Genomic DNA, 21823 nt, shown 5'->3' with positions numbered 1-21823 from the left:
CGGAGCTTCGCTTCTCAGTATGGCTGGATGACGTTCTGTTGTGTGAACGTAGCACACTGCGTTTATCCATCCGCCTGTCGATGGATGTTCGGGTAGTTTCCATCTCTTCATTACTGTGAGAGGCGCTGCTGTGAACATTCGTGCACATGTATTTGAAAGCCTATCTTTAATTCTTTGGGGTAGGCATCTATAAGTGGAATGCTGGGTCATGTGATAAGTCTGACTTTTTGAGGAGCCGTCAGCCTATTTCCACTCTGGTTTCTTTTTAAACAACGCCAGCAGATGTTTAACGAGCACATGAAGAGTGTCCCACCTTGTAGCAGGTGCCAGTCCACAGAGAGGACAGGGACCTCTCCGAACTGCGGCTCCTCACTGTACACGCTTCTCCTTCTTACCAGCTGTTTTCTCCCGAGTGACACCTTGGCATTGGCTTGGTTTACTTCATTTTAAAAATAAAATTTAAAAAGTTTATCAAAAGTAATATGTGTGTATATGTATTATTTTTTAAATTCAAAGAATAATCACTGCCTAGAGGTAAGTCCTTTGACTCTCTCTTCAAATAGGTACTGCCAAATAGATATGTATTTTTATTGTACTTTAGATGAAGGTTTACAGAACAAACTAGCTTCTCATTAAACAGTACACATATTGTTTTATGACATTGGTTAGCAGCCCCACAACATGTCAACACTCTCCCTTCTCGACCTTGGGTTCCCTGTTACCAGCTTTCCTGTCCCCTCCTGCCTTCTAGTCTTTGCCCCTGGACGGGTGGTACTACCATATTTTTAAAGAGTATGTTTGGCTGATTTTTATCGATTTATGAATTTCAGGCATTTTTATTGACTTCCTGGTATGTCTCCAGTGCTTTTATGCTCATCGCTTCCACTGCTCCATTCAGTGTGGTTATGGATCTGCTCTTTAATTCTTTGCTATTGGGAACGGACCATTAAACATTCTTTGTCATCAAACAGAAATAAATATGAGCCGCTTCCCCAGTGTGCTGCTTCCATGTCCTTCCCTCCACCCTCCAGGTTATCTTGGTGCACAGCACAACTTTGAGTCAACTAGAAACCGGTGCTCAGGACGTTCTGGCTATGTAAACAGTGTTTTCTGGAGAACTGAGCAGTGTGCATATGGGTCTGACTCCAATCTTAGTGTCCGAGTCCCTGGTCTGCCTGTCTGCCTGGCCCCAGACCTCACCACTGTTGTTAGGGGGCCGAGAGGAGGCCTGAGTGTCCAGCAGGGCCAAGGCCCTCAAGGCTGTCCCTTGCATTGTTTCCTGTCTGCTCTTGCCTCTTGTTTCCCTATGGGAACTGCAGAAGCTACTTGTCTAACTCCATAAAATCACTCTTGGGTATGCTGCCTGAAAACCCACATCTTACAGTACTACTCATCCTACCTTTGCCGAGCGTCTGTCTTTCCATTTGCTTGGGTCTGTGTCTGTGTTGTTTTGGGGAGTTTTAATGTTTCCTTGTCTAGGTTTTGTACATTTCTTCTTCAGTTTAAGGAGCCCTTGTGGCGCAGTGGCTAAGTGCTCAGCTGCTGCACTGGTTCGAACCCACTAGCCGCTCTGTGGAAGAGAGATGCAACGGTCTGCTTCTGTAAACATTATAGTCTTGGAAACCTTATGGGGCAGTCCTACACTGTCCTTTATGGTCACTAAGAGTTGGAATCGACTGGATGACAATGGGTTTCTTAAGTTTATTCCTAGGTATTTCATCTTCTTCACGTAACTTTATAAGTGGGGTTTTCTTTAACGTTATGTTCTCTGTTTATATTTATGTTCTCTCTTTCTCTATATGTATATATGTTATTGACTTTTCTGTGTTAATTTTAGGTCCTGCTAATTCAGTGAATCCTTTTATTGCTTGAATTAGCTTTATCATTGATTCACTGGACTAATGCTATGATCCCGTTTATATCAAATTCTCGAGAAGGCCAAGCTCTAGTGACAGAAAGCCAACCCCTGGTGGCCAGGGTCCAGGGCTGGGGAGGGGCTGACTGCAGGAAGCACTGGGGAGTCTGGGGATTCCGCAGACATCCTGGATCTTGATAGCCATCTTGGCTTCAGGACCGTATACATTTCTTAAAATTCATCAAACTGAACAGCTACAATACGTGAATTTTATTGTGTGTAAATTATACTTCAGTAAAACTGAGTCCTAAAAGGCCAGAGGAGCTCAAAGAGTCAGGTGCAGTGGAGCGATTAAGTAGGAGGAAGACCGGTGTCGAAGCCATTGCATTCATCACTGGGGTGGCGGGCTTGGTGGGAGCCACTGTGTTCATCACTGTGGAGGTGGGCATGGTGGAAATCATTGTATCCATCACTGTGGAGGCAGGCTTGGTGGTACTAAGCATCAGCTAGTTTCCTCTGGATTGGGAAGCAACTGATTGGAGGGGAGGTGGGTCAGCAGGTATACCCCTATTCCTTCATCTCACTCAGCCATGAAGTGGAACAGTGACATAGGATTGTAGCTACAGAGAGAAATGGGATTAAGGGGAAAAGTTTTAAGATGGCTTTAAGGCTGTTGATAAGTGTAGTGAATTGAGGGCTGAAAACTGGCCGTTGACTTAGCCATGTAGAACCTCTGGTGTTCTTCCCAGGTAGGGTCCTGGGCACAATACTGTTTGGGGGTACTTTGAGAGAAAATAACAAAGAATTGGATACATTGAATTTCTTGTTGTTAGGTGCCAAGGACTTGGTACCAACTCATAGCAACCCTGTGTCCAACAGAACAAAACACTCACACTTGTTGCTATGTTTGAGTGCATTGTTACAGCCACTGTGTCAATCCATCTCTTTGAGGGTCTTCCTCTATTTTTGCTGACCCTGTACACAGTGAATTTAGGCATATCTGTCTGTCTGTCTGTCTATCTTAGTTATCTAGTGCTGCTTTTTATACTAGCGCTGCTCTAACTGAAATACTGCAAGTGGATGGCTTTAACAAAGAGAAATTTATTCTCTCACAGTCTAGGAGGCTAGAAGTCTGAATTTAGGACACCAGCTCCAGGGGAAGGCTTTCTCTCTCTGTCTGCTCTGGGGGAAGGTCCTTGTCATCCATCTTCCTCTGGTCTAGGAGCTTCTCAGCACATGGACTCCAGGTCCTAAGGACATGCTGTTCTTCTGGCTCTTGTTTCTTGGTGGTTTCAGGTCCCTCTGTCTCTCTGCTAGCTTCTCTCTTTTATATCTCAAAAGAGAATGACTGGAGATACAACCTAATCTTGTAGATTGAGTCCTGCCTCATTACCATAAAAATACTGCTTCTAATCCTGCCTCATTGACATATAGAGGTAGGATTTACAACACTTAGGAAATTCACATCAGATGACAAAATGGTGGATAATCATACAATAATGGGAATCATGGCCTAGCCAAGTTGACACACGTTTTTAGGGGGCACAATTCAATCCATAAAACTATCTATAGATAGATATGTAGATATAGATATGTTGAGGGGGTTTACTGCAAATTGGACAAAGAAATGTGGTGGGAGCTTTTGGGGAGTGGGGTCAAGAGAAGGGTTTTGTCAGCCGGGAGAGCAGCAGCGCGTGTGAATGCTGGTGGGAAAGATCAGCACAGAGGGGGTTGTTGGCATAGGAGAGGCCAAGGGTGGTGTCTGTGGACAGAGTGTGGGACCTGTGCCCAGTGGCCCTGGGCAGGATCACCAGGGCTTGTCTGTCCTAATGGGCTACAGGCAGACATGCAGCACACATGACTGTGGTGTGGGGCTGCGGACACTTGCTCTCTGTTTCAGTCAAGTGGGTAGCAGACTATCCCTATAGTAAAGAGATGAGAGGAGGCCTTAAGGCTTGGGGAGGAAGCGGAAGGCTCGCCATGATCATCTGTGAGAGCAGGAGAGGGGATGAATAGGGAGGTAGCCGTGGCCAGCCCACTGGGTGGGAGGGCGAATGGGCAGGTGGCCACGGCCAGTCCACTGGGCAGGGAGCAGATGGGCAGGTGGCCATGGCCAGTCGACTGGGCGGGGAGTTGGATGGGCAGGTGGCCATGGCCAGTCGACTGGGCGGGGGAACGGATGGACATTTGGCCATGTTCAGTCCACTGGGCAGGGGGCGGATGGAAGGGGCAGTGAGTTTGCACCCTGCATCTCGTACTTGGTCTGCCATTGCTGCCATACGCATCGTGGGTTCACTTATTTAGGCAAATTATCTCCTTTCCATGTTTCAGATTGTCTTTTCAAAAGGATTCTAATGCTTCTCAGAAATATTTTTTATATCATTGTCACAGCTATTTTTACTGGTGTGGCAGGATTTAGTTATTTACCTCATTGCTCGCCACTGGGTGGCTGTACTGCTGCTGTTGGGTGCCGCCACGTTGTCTCTAGCTCACGGTGAACTTACGTATAACAATGAAGCGGTGCCCAGTCGTGTGCCATCTTCATGATCTTTGAGATGTTTAAGCCCATTGTTGAGGCTGTTGTGTCAGCCCATCTCGTGGAGGTTTTCCCTCCTTTTTTACTGACCCTTCACTCTACCAAACATGCTGTCCTTTTCTAGCAATTGGTCTTTCATGATGATGTGTCCAAAGTAAGCAAGATGAAGTCTCTCCATCCTCACTTCTAAGGAGCATTCTGGTTGTGTTTCTTCTAAGATCTTCATTGTAGCTTTCAGTAAATATTTGTTGAACAAATACATAAATGAATTTTCACAACCACCTTATAAAAAAATAAATAAATAAAAATAAAGTAGTTATTATTCCAGTTTTTAAAAAAAGTAATTCATTGAAGTGAAATTCACGTAATGCAAAATTAACTATTTCAAAGTGAACAATTCAGTGGCATTTAGTGCTTTCACAAATGTTCCTTTTATAGGTGGAGAAATTTGAGGTCCCTTGTCCAGGGTCATCAGCTGTTAAGTGCGAACTCAGGGTATAGAGTGCACTACATAACACAGGCGTTCCCGTGACTCTGTTCTAAGTTTCTTAATTTGTTCTCCTGCAACAGGCCCGGTACAAGCAGAGCCTTGACCCAACTGTGGATGAAGTCAAGAAGCTTTGCACATCTTTGCGCAGAAACGCCAAGGAGGAGCGAGTTCTCTTCCACTACAACGGCCACGGGGTACCCCGGCCCACTGTGAACGGCGAGATCTGGGTCTTCAACAAGGTGGGCATGCCATGATGGTTCCCTCGGCCACAGTCCTTTCTCTTTCTGCTGACAAGTTTGTACATTGGGCGGCCGACTGCGGGTCCTGTTCGACTGCGGGTCCTGTTCTTTGTACATCCGATGTCAGTGTTCACTTTAACCCACTGGGGTTTAACCCTTTCGCTACTATATTTTTTCTCTGTAATTTTGTTTTGATGGCACATGTTTTCAGTATTGGAAGGCATGCTGAGTGTGTTTAAATTTTTGCTTGGTAATATGGATTTTGAGAAATACAATCTGGCAATACAATCTGCCAGTGAGACTAGTGGCACTTTGTCAATACCAGTCTGTGGAATGACAGCATGCCACTGAGAACAAGGTAGATAATTTATTGGGTGCCTTTCCATTGGGTTCCACAGGGAACCTCTGGTTTTCCAACTATGACCCAGAAGAACCAAAACAAATCTATCCATCTCCTGAACTATCACACAGGAAAGCCATATTATGCTCGTAAGCCTTATCTCAAAGCAATAAAGGAAAAAAAGGCAAAATTTTACAAAACTAACACATCAAAGAAGCATCACCCGATAGAATGCTTAGCCTACACAGCAACGAGGCTCTGCCATCAGTCTGCCGAGTTTCACGCGCTTCAAAGGGGACCGACCTTGACGCTAAATGCATTAGAACAGCGCCGTACCTCTGAGGTCCAGAGGGGTATAAAGCTGCTGGCCTACCATTTCGGCCAATGGTAATGAAAGGGTTTTAATCTGTGCAACAAACCAAAATGTAGTAAGATGGAACAGGGCCTGTGTGCCCCTTACCTGGTGGGAAGTTTCGGAATCTTTTCCAGGTCAGCGATAGAAGTTGGAAGCTAATCAGGTGCTAAGAGCTGGGTCTATTGCAGACGCGCTAATGGAGGAGTGACTGTCCAGGAAGCCATGGAACCTGGCTTCCATGGTTTCTTTTTCCCTCTGTGAGGATTTAAGTTGTTTGTAGTTCTTTGAGAAAAGACCTCAAGAATATCTGCATTTTAGTTTGAACAATTGCCAGATTTTTCAGTTTTGTCAGAATCCTCTTTTGAGAATCATTGATTTTCTCTGAAAATGAAATGCTTCTGTGTACCAAAGAGCCCACGCCAAGCGGCCCTGCAGCCTCAGCCTCAGCTCTGCCCTCTGCACAGGGTGGCCTTGCTGGGGTCTCTCATGGTTCCTGAGCAAAAGGCTTACGTCAGAGCAAGGGCAGGTGACGCCTTTCCTTGATCTTCTCGGGGTGTGAACAGCAGGTGTTATCCCATCTCACCCCTTGGGGGACATGTGACACCACCCACATCACCTTCTGGATCCTGTTTGAGAAGTCTTTCTTTACCCCACGGTCATAAAAGTATTCTGCTATATGTCCTTCTAAAATTTTGTATTTTTGTCCATAGCATTTTGGACAAAATGCTTTGTGTATAGTTTTAGTTAGAGGTCCAAATTCATTTTCTTTCCCCAAATAGATACTGTTTTTTCCATTGTCATTTAATGGCAGCTTTGAATGAAATCAAGATTCCGTATTGAGTGAGTATGTTTCTGAGCTCTCTGTTCCGCCCCAGAAGTCTGCCTCTACACAGTAAACTGCCCTAGTTAGTATAAAAGCTTTCAGTAATTCTTCACATTTGGGGAGGTGAGTGCCGCTTCTTTGCTCTTCCTTACTGGTGTCTTGGCCATTCTTGGCCCTTTGATCATCTGTGAAAATACTGAATCCACTTGTCAAGTTCCATGAGGACACCTTTTGGAATTGTATTACCTCGACAGATTGATGCAATACTGAGCCTGTGCTCTTTTTCAGTGTCCATCAACGCGGTGTTATAATTTCTTCGTAAAGGGCTGTGCCTCATTTGTTAGATTTATTCTGAGGTACTTTACAGATTTTTGATGCTATTATAAATGTTTATTGTAAAAATTACTTTTCTGATTTTTTACTGAGGTATATGGAAAGAGTTGGTTTTTGTACACCTATTTTCTATCTACCAATCTTACTAACCTCTCTTACTGGTTCTCATTATTTATCTGTACATACTTAGGTTTTCTTAATAGACTCTCATGGCATCTGGAAACAGTGACAGCTTTATTTCTTCCTTTCCAATCCCATCCCTTTTATTTATTGTTCTTGCCTTCCTGTGCTGGCTGCTGTCCCCACTGGAGAACAGTGATGAGTGAGGGCAGCTGGCCTTGTCCTTGTTAAAGCGAGGACGCTCAGCGTTTCAAGGCCTGATGTTTGTGGTAGGCGTTTGGCAAAAACTACCCTTTACCACACTGAGAAAGTTCCCTGCTATTCCTAGTTTATTTTTTTTAAATCACGAATAGATGTTGATTTTTCTCAAGGCATCATCTGTGTGTGTGTCTGTTAAGTTGATCTCATGATTTTTCTCCTTTGAATGGGCAACTCACAGAATGATATTATATTGTTTTTCTGTTATTAAATATACCCTTAGTTCTTGAGTTAACCCAGTTTGTCATTATAAAGTATGTTTCATATATTGTTTAATTCCATTTGCTGGTATTTCGCTTGGTATTTTTATGTCTGTGTTCATGAGTGAGACATTCCTGAAGGTTTTCTTTCCCTTGCTGTTTCTTCTTTGCTTTGGGTAATCACTGTAACCATGGCCTTGGCGGCGGAGTGGTTAGGAGCTCAGCTGCTAACCAAAAGGTCAACAGTTCAAATCCACCAGCCTCTCCTTGGGACAGTTCTGCTCTGTCCTATAGGGTTGCTATGAGTCTGAGTCGACGACGCAGTGGGTTTGGTCCCCCCCCCGCCCCCCGCCCCCAGAAAACAAGTTGGGCGTTGTTCCTTCTTTTTGTATACCCTGGGATAGTTTTTGTAAGATTTTAAAGTATTCGTTCTCTGAATGTTTGGTCGAATTTACAGGTAAAACTGTCTGAGTTGATATTTTGTTTGTGGCGAGACCTTTGACTATTGATTGGTTTCTTTCATGGTGAAAGGTTTTTCAGGTTTTCTATTGGTCTTGAGCCAGCTTTGCTAACTTACTTATGTCAGAATTTGCCCATTTCAACTAAGTTTTCAAAGTGCTTAGCCGAAACCACTTCATAATGTCCTTGTACTTAGCAATGCCCGTGGTGTCTTCTGTTAGTGATGTTCCTCTTTTCTTCTTGACTCTGATCATCTAGGTCTTCTTTCTTTTCTTTTGATCATGCTTAATACGAATTTCTGTACGTTTTATTAGTCTTTTCAAAGAACCAATTTTTAACTTCGTGGATCCTCCAGAAAGGTCAGCAAAACAGTAGAGTGAATACCTTTCTACTTTTCACCTACAGTCAGCTGTTATTAACACTTTGCCACGTCTGCTTTGTGTCTATCTGTGGATGAGTATTTTATCCCTGAGCCATTTGAAAGTAAGTTGCTGAGAGACATCATGACTCTAAGAATGAGATTTTTCTGCATAACTATAAAATTATTAAGTTGCTCAGGAAATTTACATTCATTCTAAATATCATTTAATATAGTGTTCACATTAAAGCCTTCCCAACTGTTCCTAAAATGTGCTTTAATAAGCCTTTTTGTTTGTTGATTTTGTTTGGGATCCAAGATCCAGTCAAGGTTCACACATTGCATTTGTTCGTCGTGGCTCTTTTGTCTCCGTGGATGGCTCAGTCCCCCTTGTCTTGCCTCTGTGATCGCCCACGTCCTAGTTTGATTGCTTTGTTTCTTCACGGTTAGATGTGAGACTGAAAGCAAGATCAAACTGTGCTGTCCACAAGAGATACACTTCAAACACAGCACATAAAAAGCTGAACATAAAATGCAGGAAACAGATAACGTCGTGCAAACACCAATCCTGAGAAAACGAGAGTGGATGTATTAATCTGACAGGCTTCAGGACAAAGAGCGCTGCCAGAGACAGAGAAAGACGTCGTGCAGGGGTAAATGTGTCAGCTCACCAGGAAGACAAACCATCCTAAATGCGGATGTGCCTAATAGCAGAGTTTTAAAATACATAAGGCAAGATTGACAGAACTAAAGGGAGAAATAAACCCAAAATTTTAGTTGGAGATTTGAATAACCATCTCTCAGTAATTGATAGATTGAAACTGATAATTAAAATTGATAGATAAAATAGATAGCTAAAACTTTCTCACGAAGAAAACTTCAGGCATATTATATTTTTTCCTAGTTTAAAAAAAAAAATCAGTTCTAATAGAAAAGATCTGAACAATATTATCGGTCACGCTGACTTAGTTAACATTACAGGACAAGTCCTACAGTTGGAACCATCTCAACGGCAACAGGCTCGGCAGGCCACCCAGCTGCGGACCACTGCTTCTGAAGTGCGTGCGTTCCGTTTACCAACGTCGGCTGTGTACTGGGCCGTAAAAATGCCTTGGTGAATTTTGAAGGATTGAAATCATGGAGAATATTCTCTAACCATGACATTTGAAATCATATGATACCTGGAAAAGCTGCAGAGATTTGGAAATTAAATAGCACATGAGTCAAGGAAGAAATCACAAGGGAAAAGAAAAAATTCAAACTGAATGCTAACGAAAATGCCTTGTCAAAGTTTATCGGCTATATATAGCTAAAGCACTGCTTATGTGGAAATGTATAGCTTTAAATTCTCGCATAGAAGAGAATAAAGGCTTAAGATTAAAATCTAATTTTCTACCTTAAGAAACTAGAAAATGATGAACAAATTAAATTCAAGTAAGTAGAGGAAAGAAATATTTAAGAGCAGGAATCAATAAGACTAGGCAATAGAGAAAGCTAACGTAGCTAAAATTTGAATCTTTGAAAAGATCAGTAAAAATGACAAACCTCTAGCTAGATACATCAAGAAAAAAAGAAGACAGAGTTTATCAGTATCAGGAATAAAAGAGAGACTATCAGGGCATATACTACAGACATTTTAAAGATAAGGGAATATTATGAATTATTTTATGCCAATAAATTTAATGACTTAAAATGGACAAATGCCTTAAAAAAATAGAACTTACCAAAACTGACCCAAAGTGAAATAGGAAATCTGAATAGCTCTGCTTCAAAGAAATTGATTTCATAGTTAAAAACCTCAGGAAGAAAACTCCAGGCGTGTTATCTCCTTTGTCTGTCTTCTCTCACTGCCTGAAAGCTCCATGAGACCGGGCCTTTTCTTCAGCTCTCTTGCATCCCCAGCTTCTAAAATGGTGTCTGTCACCTTAGTACCTGCTCAGTTACTGTTGAATGAGTGGGTGGATGGATGGCTGGATGGCTATGGCTATTTCAATGTTTATTTCCGTGTTGCTTAAATGTTTTAAGTGTTTCCTGATGACCGTGTGTAAAATCTCACCCACTCACCCTCTCCATTCTTTAATCCTTCAGCTGTGGCTTATTTTCTGGCCTGCCTTTCACCCTTTTTCATATTATGTGTTTACTATCTGTATCTCCCACTAAGATCTGAGCTCCATGACAGCGGGGTTCTTGTCTGTTTATGAACTGCTATATCGGCGGCGGTATCTAAACCCTGGCATCTAAAAATGTAGGTTGTCAGTCAGGGCTTGTTGAGTTTTATAGCTAGGCAACTAAGGTCATAGAAAGTCACAGAATCGTCTGTGGAGCCAGGTCTCCTTTTCCGCCTCCCCTCTATGTTGTTCCGTCAGCCTAGCCCTTCATAGATTATTTTTCCCTTTTTACATGGTATGCCGCCAGAGACGGGCTAGGACTTTTCTGGGGGTCAACTGGATGGCAGCTAACAACATCACCCACAAAAGTAACTGTAAAACGACAGGAATAGTGTGTGGTCCTGCTCAGCCTCTTCTACTGTAGCACACCTATCAAGACAGGATTATCATAAATATTGATGCTTGGGGGGAAAAGTCAAATGTAAAGGTGTTTGAACATACTCTTTTCAGCTCTGTTCTTTTCTCATTGTTTAATCACCATTTATTCGGTCCCTGTTTTTTTTTTTCCCCCTCAGCTGCAGCAGAAAATCAAGGTTCAGGACTTAACATACATCCTTGGCTCCCCTCGGCCCCATCCGCTGTCTACATTCCAGGCAGTCAGGGCCGGCAGCTTTGCTCTCACTTTGAGAATTCACTTAACAGAACTTCTGTCAGGGAGGGATTAATCCACTACTTGAGTACCCCCAGCTTTTAGACGCTCACCCCTTCTTTGCAGAGGGAGAACTGTTTCTTCCACTCAGTCCATTTTCTCTGCTCTGTGAAGTTCCATCACAGCCAGAAGTGACCCCCGTCCTGTGTGTCCGCTCAGGCACAAAGCCGACTGCTCCGCCTGTAAACCTGGGGGGCCTTTCCCAGCGAGGACCAGCTCACCTCCAGCTCACCTCCTTCTCCTTGATTTGCTAAACGTGAGGCTGGGATTGACGTGTTCTGTTTTTGATTTAAGATACTGTTTAAATCCTTGAGCAATCTTCCCACGAGGTTTACAGCCTGACCCCTACCCCCTGCCGAAAATGTCTTCAAAGGTTGCCTCTGTTCTCTCCAACAATGTCTTACCTTTCTGAACACGAGATAAAAACAAACAGAAAAAACCCAAACCCGTTGCTGTCGAGTCAAATTCTGACTTATGGTGACTCTACGTGTCATGGAGTAGGACCGAGCTCTGTAGGGTTTTCTTGACTATAATCTTTGCTGGTGGTGCAGTGGTTAAGAGCTCGGCTGCTACCAAAAGGTCAGCAGCTCCAATCCACCAGCCGTTCCCTGGAAACCACGTGGGGTAGTTCTCCTTTGTCGGCCTCAACAGCAGTGGGTTTGGTCTTTGGTTAATCTTTAAGGGCACAGATTGCCAGGCCTTTCTTCTGTGATGCTAGTGGGTGGGCCCTAACTGCCAACCTTTCAGTTAGTAGTTGAGTGTAAACCGTTGGCACCACCCAGGGACCTGAACATTAGATAGGGGCATACAGTGGTTCACGTCGTGGGAACACAGATGTGAAGCCAAAACTGCTTTATCCTGACGATTTTGGTTGTGAGTTTAGGTGAAAAGAGACTGATGATTGCGTTATGATGTAGCATGATGACGTACAGAAACAGTGGCCTCTTGAGAGAGAGGAGGACAGGGTGCAGCCCAGCCAGGGCAGGCAGGTGAGGCCAAGAAGCCTCCTGGAGCTCGGCTGCTTGCTGGGGCTGAGTCCTAAGGGAGATAAGAAATGATGCCCTTCTGGAGGGGAGGGCCCTGAAGGGAGGTGACAGTGTGTAATAAAAGAGCCAACGTGGTGTTTGTGGAAAACCACACGGAGGTCCATCCTGTGGGAGTGTGGAGTAAGAGTCAGGGGTGAAGGAGAAAGAAGGCCAGAGAGGTTGTGCCAGGGCTCGATGATAGAGAGCTACCCGATAAGGTATGCAGGCTGCCCAGCTGTAAGGAGGAGAGCGCTGCAGAGCCCTGTAACGACTGCACAGAGGATGGATTTGGACAGAGGAGACTGCAGGAGAAAGGCCAGCGGGGTGGGAGGGGGGGCTATTGTATCCCAAGAGAGAGGTGACGAAGGTTGGAGTTAGGGCACTGGGGAGGAGTGGTACAGCTCAGGGCATCTTTAGGAGGACAGGTGGCGGGTGTCGTGATAGATTGTGAGAGGTGAGGGCTGGTGTGTGTCTTAGTGCTGCTGTAACGAGATACCACAAATGGATGGCTCTAACAAAGAGAAATTTATTCTCTCCCCGTCTAGGAGACTAGAAGTCCGAATTTAAGGTGCTAGCTCCAGGGGAAGGCTTTCTCTCTCTATCAACTCGGGGGGAAGGTCCTTGTCATCAATCTTCCCCTGGTCTAGGAGCTTCTCAGCACAGGGACCCCATGTCCAAAGGATGTACTCCGCTCCCATCATTTCTTTCTTGGTGGCATGAGATCCCTCTCTTGTCTGCTCCGTTTTCTCTTTTATATCTCAAAAGAGATTGACTTAAAATACAACCTAATCCTGTGGATTTTGTCCTGCCTCATTAACATAACTGCCTCTAATCCTGCCTCATTAACGTAATAAACCCCAAAAACCCATTGCCATGGAGTCGATTCTGATGCGTAGCAACTCTATAGGACGGAGCAGAACTGCTTCATAGGGTTTCCAAGGAGCAGCTGGCTGGCAGATTCAAACTGCTGACCTCTTGTTTAGCAGCCGAGGCCTTAACCACTGCACCACCAGGGCCCCATTGCCATCACAGAGGTTAGGATGTACAACACACAGGATAATCACATCGGATCACTAAATGGTGGACAATCACACAATACTGGGAATCGCGGCCTAGCCAAGTTGATACACATTTAGGGGGACGCAGTTCAGTCCATGACAGTGATGGAGAGGACCCTGTCAGGAATCGCAGTAAGGTGAACAGAGAGAAGCCAGAGCAGGTGCTATGGCTGTTGGTGGGTCCGAGCATGCAGTTGCGAGAAGAGGCTTGAGCGGAGGTGCAGGATAGGGAGTCCCCAGTCCACAGTTACTAGGGCTGCAGTGAGCTAGTAGGAGAGCGGAAGAGGACCTCGGAGAGAAGATGGTGTTGAAGAAGCCCTGGAGGCCAGCCTTGGGAAGGAGGGAGCCATCAGCCACAGTGACTGCAGTTGGCTTGTGGCATCTGTCATTCTGGAGTTTGGCCCTTCACAAGCAGGGGTGCCTCATTTTCCATGTAAAACCGTCTACTTATAAAGAAGCAACTCCCTGTTTCCGAGAAGATTCTAAGTACAACTGCCAGAGAACCCGGAATTTGAACCAGGCTTCTTAGCCATGTTACAGTGGCCTTCTCTAAAAGACTTTCCCAGGGAACCCCATACCAATGGCTGTCTTCTCCTGACCTCAGAGACAAGAGTTATGTGCGCAACAGGTTCTTACCAGTGTTTGCACCCGGCTGTGTGTTTGTTTACAGAGGGGACCGTGGGAGAGTGGGCTAGTGGGGGTTTGTCTTCTTTCTAAACTGCATTATTTGTGTATGTACCGACCACCAGCAGGAGGTGACTGCCTGGAACTGTGAGGATAAGCCACAGTGAGTCACACACCGTAAACAATCCTGAGTGGCATTCAGAAGTCAACTTCTGTCCCTCAAGATCTATGGATACTTTCTCTGCTTTTCCTTGACTGCAGCCGAGTAATCATTTACCCTGTGGACAATTCTGATAAATATTAACTAATTAGAATTTATTTATTTTTAAAAATTACATTGTCACTATTTTAAAAAAACAAAAACTTGTTGCCATCGAGTTGATTCCCATTCATCGTGACCCTGTAGGACAGAGTAGAACGTCCCCACAGGGTTTACAGAAGCAGACTGCCACATCTTTCTCCCACGGAGCAGCTGGAAGGTTCAGACCGCCAACCTTTCGGTTAGCAGCCAGGTGCTTAGCCGCCGTACCACTAGGGCTCCATCTATCAAACAGACGCCTTTTATTCGGCATGGTAGACAGTTCAGTACTGCTTCTGTTGAAAGACGGGTCAGAAGGGTTTTTACATGCCTTTTTGAAGGTGCTCAGTGGCAACAGTGTTATTAGAGAAGTATATTTGTGATTTCTTAAAAGCAATATTTGTGCCAGACTACATTTATCATTAAAAAAAAAAAAATTCTTTATCCATATTGAGAATGCAGCAGCATCCAAAAAAAAAAAAGCGGCTAATTTTGTTGTAAACCTGACCTTTCTTTTCCGAAATTTCTAGCATTTTGTGTTTGCTTGTAGTAAAAGGCCGTCAGCCAATATATTTTCTTTGGGAGAAGTGCTGAAAAAACTTTGGACTATCTCTTTATAAGTCCTAAAAGTGTTTTTTTTTTTCCTCCATGATGCTAAGAGAGGTGAAGCCTTAGCTCGCATCTTAATTGGTTTCTCAGATCTCCTGTATTTTTAAACCGTATTTACAGTGGTTCTCAAGCTGAGCATGCGACAGTCACCTGGGAGTGCTGGCCATGGTGTGGATCCCAACTTACGGCAGCCCCGTGTGTGCAGGTGGGACTGCCTAGAGAGTTCTCAAGGCTCAGAGGTCTGGAAGCAGATCTCCAGACCTGTCTTCCGAGGTGTCGCTGGCTGGGCTCGTACCGCCAAACTTCTGAGGTGTCGCTGGCTGGGCTCGTACCGCCAAACTCCGGGCTAATAGTCGAGCACGGAACCATTTGTGCCACCCAGGGAGGCCCCGACCCCAGAGTCACTGCCTCTGTAGTCTTGGGTGGGGCCTGAGAGTTGCCTTTCTTCCAACGTCAAGATGCTGCTGCTGCTACTGGCCTGGGCCACCCCTGAGAGCCCCACACACGTGAGAGACGCAAACAGGACCATCATGCTCCAGATGAAAAAACCCACTTTTTCCATCTGTAATTTAGCAGTCTGTGCCAGACCCTGTTCTGAACCCTTTGTGTCTGTTGCCTTGCTGCATCCCCGACAGTCCTATGAAGTGAAGCCTTTTGTTATCGCGCATTTTCCAGGTGAGGAAATGGAGGCCTAGGAGGTCGAGCAGCATGCCCAAACCACACAGCTGCCAGGTCTGTGGTGGAGCCTGGTGGCAAATGCAGACGCCGTGTCCTGAAGTGAGGCACAGCCTCCCAGATGCTCTGGGGTGGGCGTGAGACCCAGGTGTACAGGAAATGCTAGGATAGGCGACAGGAGGCGGGGCGGGCCCTGAGCAGCCAGAGGGGACCGTTGTTCGGCTGGGCCCTGAAGCGTGAGCAAGCATCACAGGGTCGGGGGAAGGGTGTTCCTGAAAGTACAGGGCGGAGGCCTGAGAGTGCCGGGCGGGGAGGGGGTGCTGGTGCCGAGAATTGGTCCCCGCTGACCCTGGGGAAAGGCAGGCAGTGACGATGTGTGCTCAGGTGCCCTGCCATTGTTGGGTGCCGTCAAGTGGATTCCAACTCGTAGCGACCCCATGTGACAGAGCTGCCCCGTAGGGTTTCCTAGGCTGTCGTCTTTCCAGGACCGTATCACCAGGCCTTTCATCGGTTAACAGCTGAGCATTTAACCATTACGCCCCCAGAGCTCCTTATTCCAAGGCTGTTGTGCTGTTTTATGTCTTCAAGTCGATTCTGACAACCCTGTAGGACAGGGTAGAACTGAACCATGGGGCTTCCAAGGCTGTAATTCTCTAAGGAAGCAGACTGCCACATCTTTCTCCCGAGAAGCTACTGGTGGATTCGAACCACAGACCTTTTGGTTAGCGGCTGAGTGCTTTAACCACTGCACCACCAGGGCTCCTCAGTCACCCTATAGGACAGGGTGAAAAAGTAGGAGTAAGCTATACGTTGATACAACCGGAAGGCATTAAGGTCCTAAACATTGCAAAGATTGAAATAGGAAGGATCACCCCCAGAGGCTGATGGTAGATTTAGTAGTGTCAGAGGGTAAGCCAGGAGGCAGTGAGACTCAGTCCTTACCCGTCACGGGGTCAGGCTAGCTCGGGGCAGCCCAGAGCTCACATTCACACCACAGTGCCTGCCCCCAGCTGCCCTCTTCATGCTGTGTCACTGGGGCCTCCGTGGTGGGCGAGGGAGAGGAGCAACAGGGATGTCCTGGCTGGGGTGCCGTTCATGCCCTCAGCTCAGACAGCAGGGCCAGGGCAGCCGGAACCACCCGAGGTCACCCTGGGTATATTCTGGTGGGTACTCAGGCACATGAAATGCATTCGGGGGGTAAATATTTTGGTTAGCCCATTGGAAAGGTGAAGGATGGAAAACAGCCAATTTTACTGTTATTTATTGCAAGGCTTAGGATAGACAGCCACGAGGAAATTCGTGCTGGAAAGTGGCTGCCAGCTGAGAAGGAACAGATCCCCGTTATTATCCAGTCTGGTTTCTTTTTGTGTTTTAGGTTTTTATTAAGCCAAGGGCAAAAGTGCAGCTGTGTTGGCATGCCTTGTGCATGGTTTCTGCTGCAGACAGCCACCTCACAAACAGGAGGGGTTGCCAGTGCGGCCTTTGTTTCCATAGATTTGAAAATGAGAAGCTCCTGGCGTGGATTTCTTTAACTAATTTTCAAAACTTTTATTATAAAATTCGTTAATCTTGTCCAACTCTGTAGAGAAGCATAAAATGAACAATAAAAGTTCTCTTCTTCCTTTCCTACAAGTCCCTGTCTAATCCTTTAGCAGTAAGTTCTGCTGTTCTTATGTACCCTTTCAGAAACTTGATTATATATATTTTTTACACAAGTAGGAATTTCTGGAATTTCTGAAAGGCTATATAACATGGAACTTTAAATACCGTGAGATTTTGTTCCCTGGTGTTCTGCAACTTGCTTTTTAACTGAATTTACTTGAACACCCTTCTATATTATTTATCCTTTTTAACCCTTGCATAGTTTTTGTTTTTTAAATAGATGTGCCAGAAATGATGTAATAAGCCCCTACGGTAACCATTTAGGTTGTTTCCAAGTGTTTGCTTCTACGGACAGTGTTGCATTAATGATCTCTGTGTTTATCTTTGCACACAGTTTTGAGTGCAGCTGTCAGATTGAATTGATCTTCCTAGAAGTTCAATCACAGGGTCAAAGCAGGGCATATATCCATGCAACGTCTTGACAGATGTTACCAAAACGTACCCCATGAAGGCTGCAGGAGCTCGCACTTCCACCAGTAGTGTGTCAGATGTTTCCAGATGTCTCCCTGCCACTCTCCAGTGCACTTCCACCAGTAATGTGCCAGGTGTTTCCAGATGTCTCCCTGCTGCTCTCCAGTGCACTTCCGCCAGTCGTGTGCCAGGTGTTTCCAGATGTCTATCTCCCTGCCACTCTCCGGTGCACTTCCACCAGTAATGTGTCAGATGTTTCCGGATGTCTCCTTGCCGCTCTCCAGTGCACTTCCACTGGTATAACGTGTCAGATGTTTCCGGATATCTCCTTGCTGCTCTCCAGTGCGCTTCCACCAGTAATGTGTCAGATGTTTCCGGATGTCTCCTTGCCGCTCTCCAGTGCACTTCCACCAGTAGTGTGCCAGATGTTTCCGGATGTGTCCTTGCCGCTCTCCAGTGCACTTCCACCAGTAATGTGCCAGATGTTTCCAGATGTCTTCCTGCTGCTCTCCAGTACACTTCCACCAGTAGTAGTGTGTCAGATGTTTCCAGATGTCTCCCTTCTGCTCACCAGTGCTGGGTGTTTATTTCTTCTCCATTTCCTCCAGCAGATGAAAGCGGCACCTCTTTGTTGTTTCTTTGCCAGTGAGTTAGATCTTTCCAGAACCTAGCCGGTCACTGATACTTCCCAGTGTTTAAACTTCTGTTCGTACCCTTTGCCCACTATTCTATCATGTATTCTCCCAGCTGATTTTTGGTTGACTTATAATAGTTGTTTGTGTACTTAGTCTGCCCCATGTGTTGTGAACATTTCCCTCATTTGTCATGTGACTTTATTTTATGACATAGGATTTAAAACTTTATGTAATCAGATTTATCAGTACTTTCCAATGTAGGTTTTGGGTTATGTGAAGTGCTTAGAAAGAATTCATCATGTCAAGATTATTTTTCAAAAATTTTATCCATAGGTTCTTGTAAAAATGTTTATGTTGTCATTATTTTTTCACTCTTAAACATTTTACTTACAAACACATATATATATTTACCGCCTGTACCCACTGTCCAGCATAAGAAATACAACATCGCCATAGGGGCTGAACCTGCCCCTCCGTGTCATCCCTCCTTTCTTCCAGGGGCGTTGTGGCTGGAACTTGGTGTCTGTCATCCCCCACGATGCCTGCGTGCACTGACCGTTGGTGTATGTATGTATCTTCAACAATACGGAGTGACCTCTTGCATCCTGCAAAGCTTTACATGAATGGTGTCACTCTGCATCCCCCTGCTGTCTGCCCATTCCCTTCCATATTGTGCCTGTGGATGTGAACACCCTGATTCTTACAGCTCTGATTCCTTCATTTTCTCTGCCGAATGGGTTTTATGTAAATACTGATCATTTTTGAAGTCTCTTGCCCACCGCCCCAGATGGCTGACCAGTCGCTTCAGCACTATTATATTCATGTTCCACTAATTCAGACTCCTCTGGACGCTGCACTCGGCTCGAGTAGCTTATCTCCATTCTGTCCCAAATAAATATATATCAGGTTGTGGTTGGACACTTGACTGCTTACACAACATAGTGAAAGGCAGTTCTCGATGAAAAAGAAAAACACAACCTCTTTTTGCATTTTTGTTAAGTCCAAGAAGAAGGCATGCTCCGGTCTTTTCTGTGTGGATCAGTTCTCTGTGACTCACCAAGCAGGAGTCTTGACCTCAGTTCCTGTTACCAGACAGGCCCTCGCAACCCCTGTCGCCCGGCCGCACCATGTGAAGGCCATTGGACAGTGAGGGACAACATCTGCCCTCAGGTCTTTCTCCTGCAGAACGGCTAGTGAGTTCAAACTGCTGACCTTTTGTTTAGCAGCTGAGTGCTTAACCACTGTATCACCGGGGCTGCTTAACAACAAAATAGGCACCCCCTTTTCTCCACTGTGTTTGGTGGAGAACCCTGTAATCCTCACAGATTGGGGACCACTGTTGCAGACGTTGTTGGGAATCCCGACTTGACTCAGCACTCATTGTGTCCCTAATCCAAATCAGGCTGTAGGAGAGACGAGCCTGCTCTGTCCCTGCTGGTTTTCTCAGTGTTCCCAGGACCTAGAAGAAGAAGCTGGGTTGCCATTACCCAGATGGTGAGCCCACGATATCAGGAGGGTGAAATGCTGCTGGGGTTACTTCCTAGGTGGTTTTAGGATCTGCTAGAGGTTGGCTAATGAGTGGGTCACAGTCAAGAAGCAGAAATCTTTTCTGGGCAGGATCGGATAAATGCATGTGTGGAAGTTCAGAGTCCCAAATAAGGGGGCACTAATTCAGTTCAGAAAGTTCAAAGAACGTGTGAACTAATGGGGTTAATGATAATGAGACTTGGGTGGAGCCCTGGTGGCAGTGCCCTTGGTGGTCATCTGGTCCACTGTTCTTCTCAATAAGGAGTTCTCCATTTCAGAATGTCTGGGAGGGGACAGAAGGCCACCTGCCCCTTTCTGAACACTGGTTTCACTTTCTGTGTGACTTTCTGTTTCAGCCCCACTTAGTCACCGTGTTTCCCTAAAAAAAAAAAAAAAAAGCCAAACTTGTTGCCGTCAAGTCGATTCTGACTTACAGCAACCCTATAGGACAGAGTAGAACTGTCCCATAGGGCTTCCAAGGAGTGCCTGGTGGGTTTGAACTGCTGACCTATTGGTTAGCAGCTGTAACTCTTAATGACTGTGTGCCACCAGGGTTTCCCGTGTCCCCTAGTCTTCTAGAATCCATGACAGGCCCTCAGTCTTTCTTTACCTTTCACAACCTGGACACATCACAGGGTATCGGTCAGTTACTTTGTATAATGTCCCTCATTTTGGGATAGTCTGATATTTTCTCATGATTTGACTAAGATGAAATTTTGAGGAAAATGACACAGAGGTCCTGTTCCCTTCTCAGTGCTCCTGAGGTTGATGGTTCTTACTGCTGGTGATGTCAAGCCTGATCACTTGGTTAAGGTGTTTTCTGCTGTGTAATTGGTCAGTATCTGAGGGGGAGATGCTTTGAGACTATGCAAACGTCTGGCTTCTCCTTTCACCTTCACCCTCTAATTTTAGCATTCATCCATAGAGCTAGCCTACAGCAGTTACTTCTGTGGTGTTCTCATGGTGATTTCTGCCTCTGTCCTGCCTTCTACATTTATTGTTTGTTTATGGACTCATGAATTTTTATTTTATCCTTCGGGTTATAATCTCATACTATTATTATTTATTTTGTTCAAGTTGTTCCAACTTTGTCCATTGGGAGCTTTCAGGTTGGCCATGGTTGAACCTCCAGGACCAAGATGCCCTCACCTCTCTCTTTTATTGTGTTTTAGGTGAAAGTTTACAGTGCAAATTAGTTTCTCTTTGAAAAATTTATACACAAATTGTTTTGTGACATTGGTTGCAGTCTCTGCAATGTGGCAGCACACTGCCCCTTTCCTTTCCACCCCGGGTTTCTCCTGTCCCTTCTCCAGGTTTCCTGTCCCTTCCTGCCTTCTCGTCTTTGCTTTTGGGCAGGTGTTGCCCATTTGGTATCCTATACTTGATTGAACTAAGAAGCATGTTCTTCAGGTGTGCAATTGTTTGTTTCATAGGCCTGTCTAATCTGTGACTGAAAGGTGGACTTCGGGAGATACTTCAGTTTTGAGTTAGCAGGGTGTTTGGGGGCCACAATCTTGGGGATTCCTCCAGTTTCTGCCAGACCAGTAAGTCTGGTCTTTTTTTTGTAAGTTTGAATTTTGTTCTGCATTTTTCTCTTGTGATCCCAGTCAGAGTGGTCAGTGGTGGAACCTGGGCACCATCCAGTTCTTCTGGGCTCAGGCTGGTGGAGGATGTGGTTCGTGTGGTCTGTTAGTCCTTTGGACTAATATTTTGCTTGTGTGTTTGGCTTTCTTCATTCTCCTTTGCTCCAAATGTTATGGGACCAATAGATGTATCTTAGATGGCAGCTCCCAAGCTTTTAAGACCTCAGACACTACTCACCAAAGTCATCTGTCTGTTTTTAATGGTATATTTATTTATTTTAATGTTCACCTTACCCCACATGTGGCCAGCGAGAGCACCTGTAGGCTGGCTTCTGGGTCCCTTTGACATGTCCACATCCTTCTTTGAGCACTTCATTCCTTTCCAGCACCACAGGATGCTCCAGGCTGGTATGTATTTTCCCTGCCACAGCCCTGGAATCAACCATGTCTCCAAGGATCCTTGGCTTCATTGGCGAGTTGTATTTAGAACCCAAAATGTGGACTCTGAGTGTGCTCATTAGTCCTGGGGTGTC

The 21823-nt window shown here is 45.4% G+C and overlaps 1 protein-coding gene across 6 annotated transcripts in view; it reads left to right on the top strand.

The window, feature by feature from the left end:
• RPTOR (regulatory associated protein of MTOR complex 1) overlaps positions 1–21823 on the top strand; it is a 444673-nt gene that overhangs the window by 177635 nt on the left and 245215 nt on the right. For all 6 annotated transcript variants that reach the window (XM_064270591.1, XM_064270592.1, XM_064270594.1 and 3 more), the window contains exon 4: positions 4962–5120. In XM_064270591.1, the coding sequence (XP_064126661.1) occupies positions 4962–5120 (159 nt within the window). The remainder of the gene's footprint in view (positions 1–4961; positions 5121–21823) is intronic.

Source organism: Loxodonta africana, chromosome 18, assembly GCF_030014295.1.
Source record: "Loxodonta africana isolate mLoxAfr1 chromosome 18, mLoxAfr1.hap2, whole genome shotgun sequence".
Lineage (NCBI taxonomy): Eukaryota > Metazoa > Chordata > Mammalia > Proboscidea > Elephantidae > Loxodonta > Loxodonta africana.
This window is presented reverse-complemented; position numbering and strand designations above follow the sequence as displayed.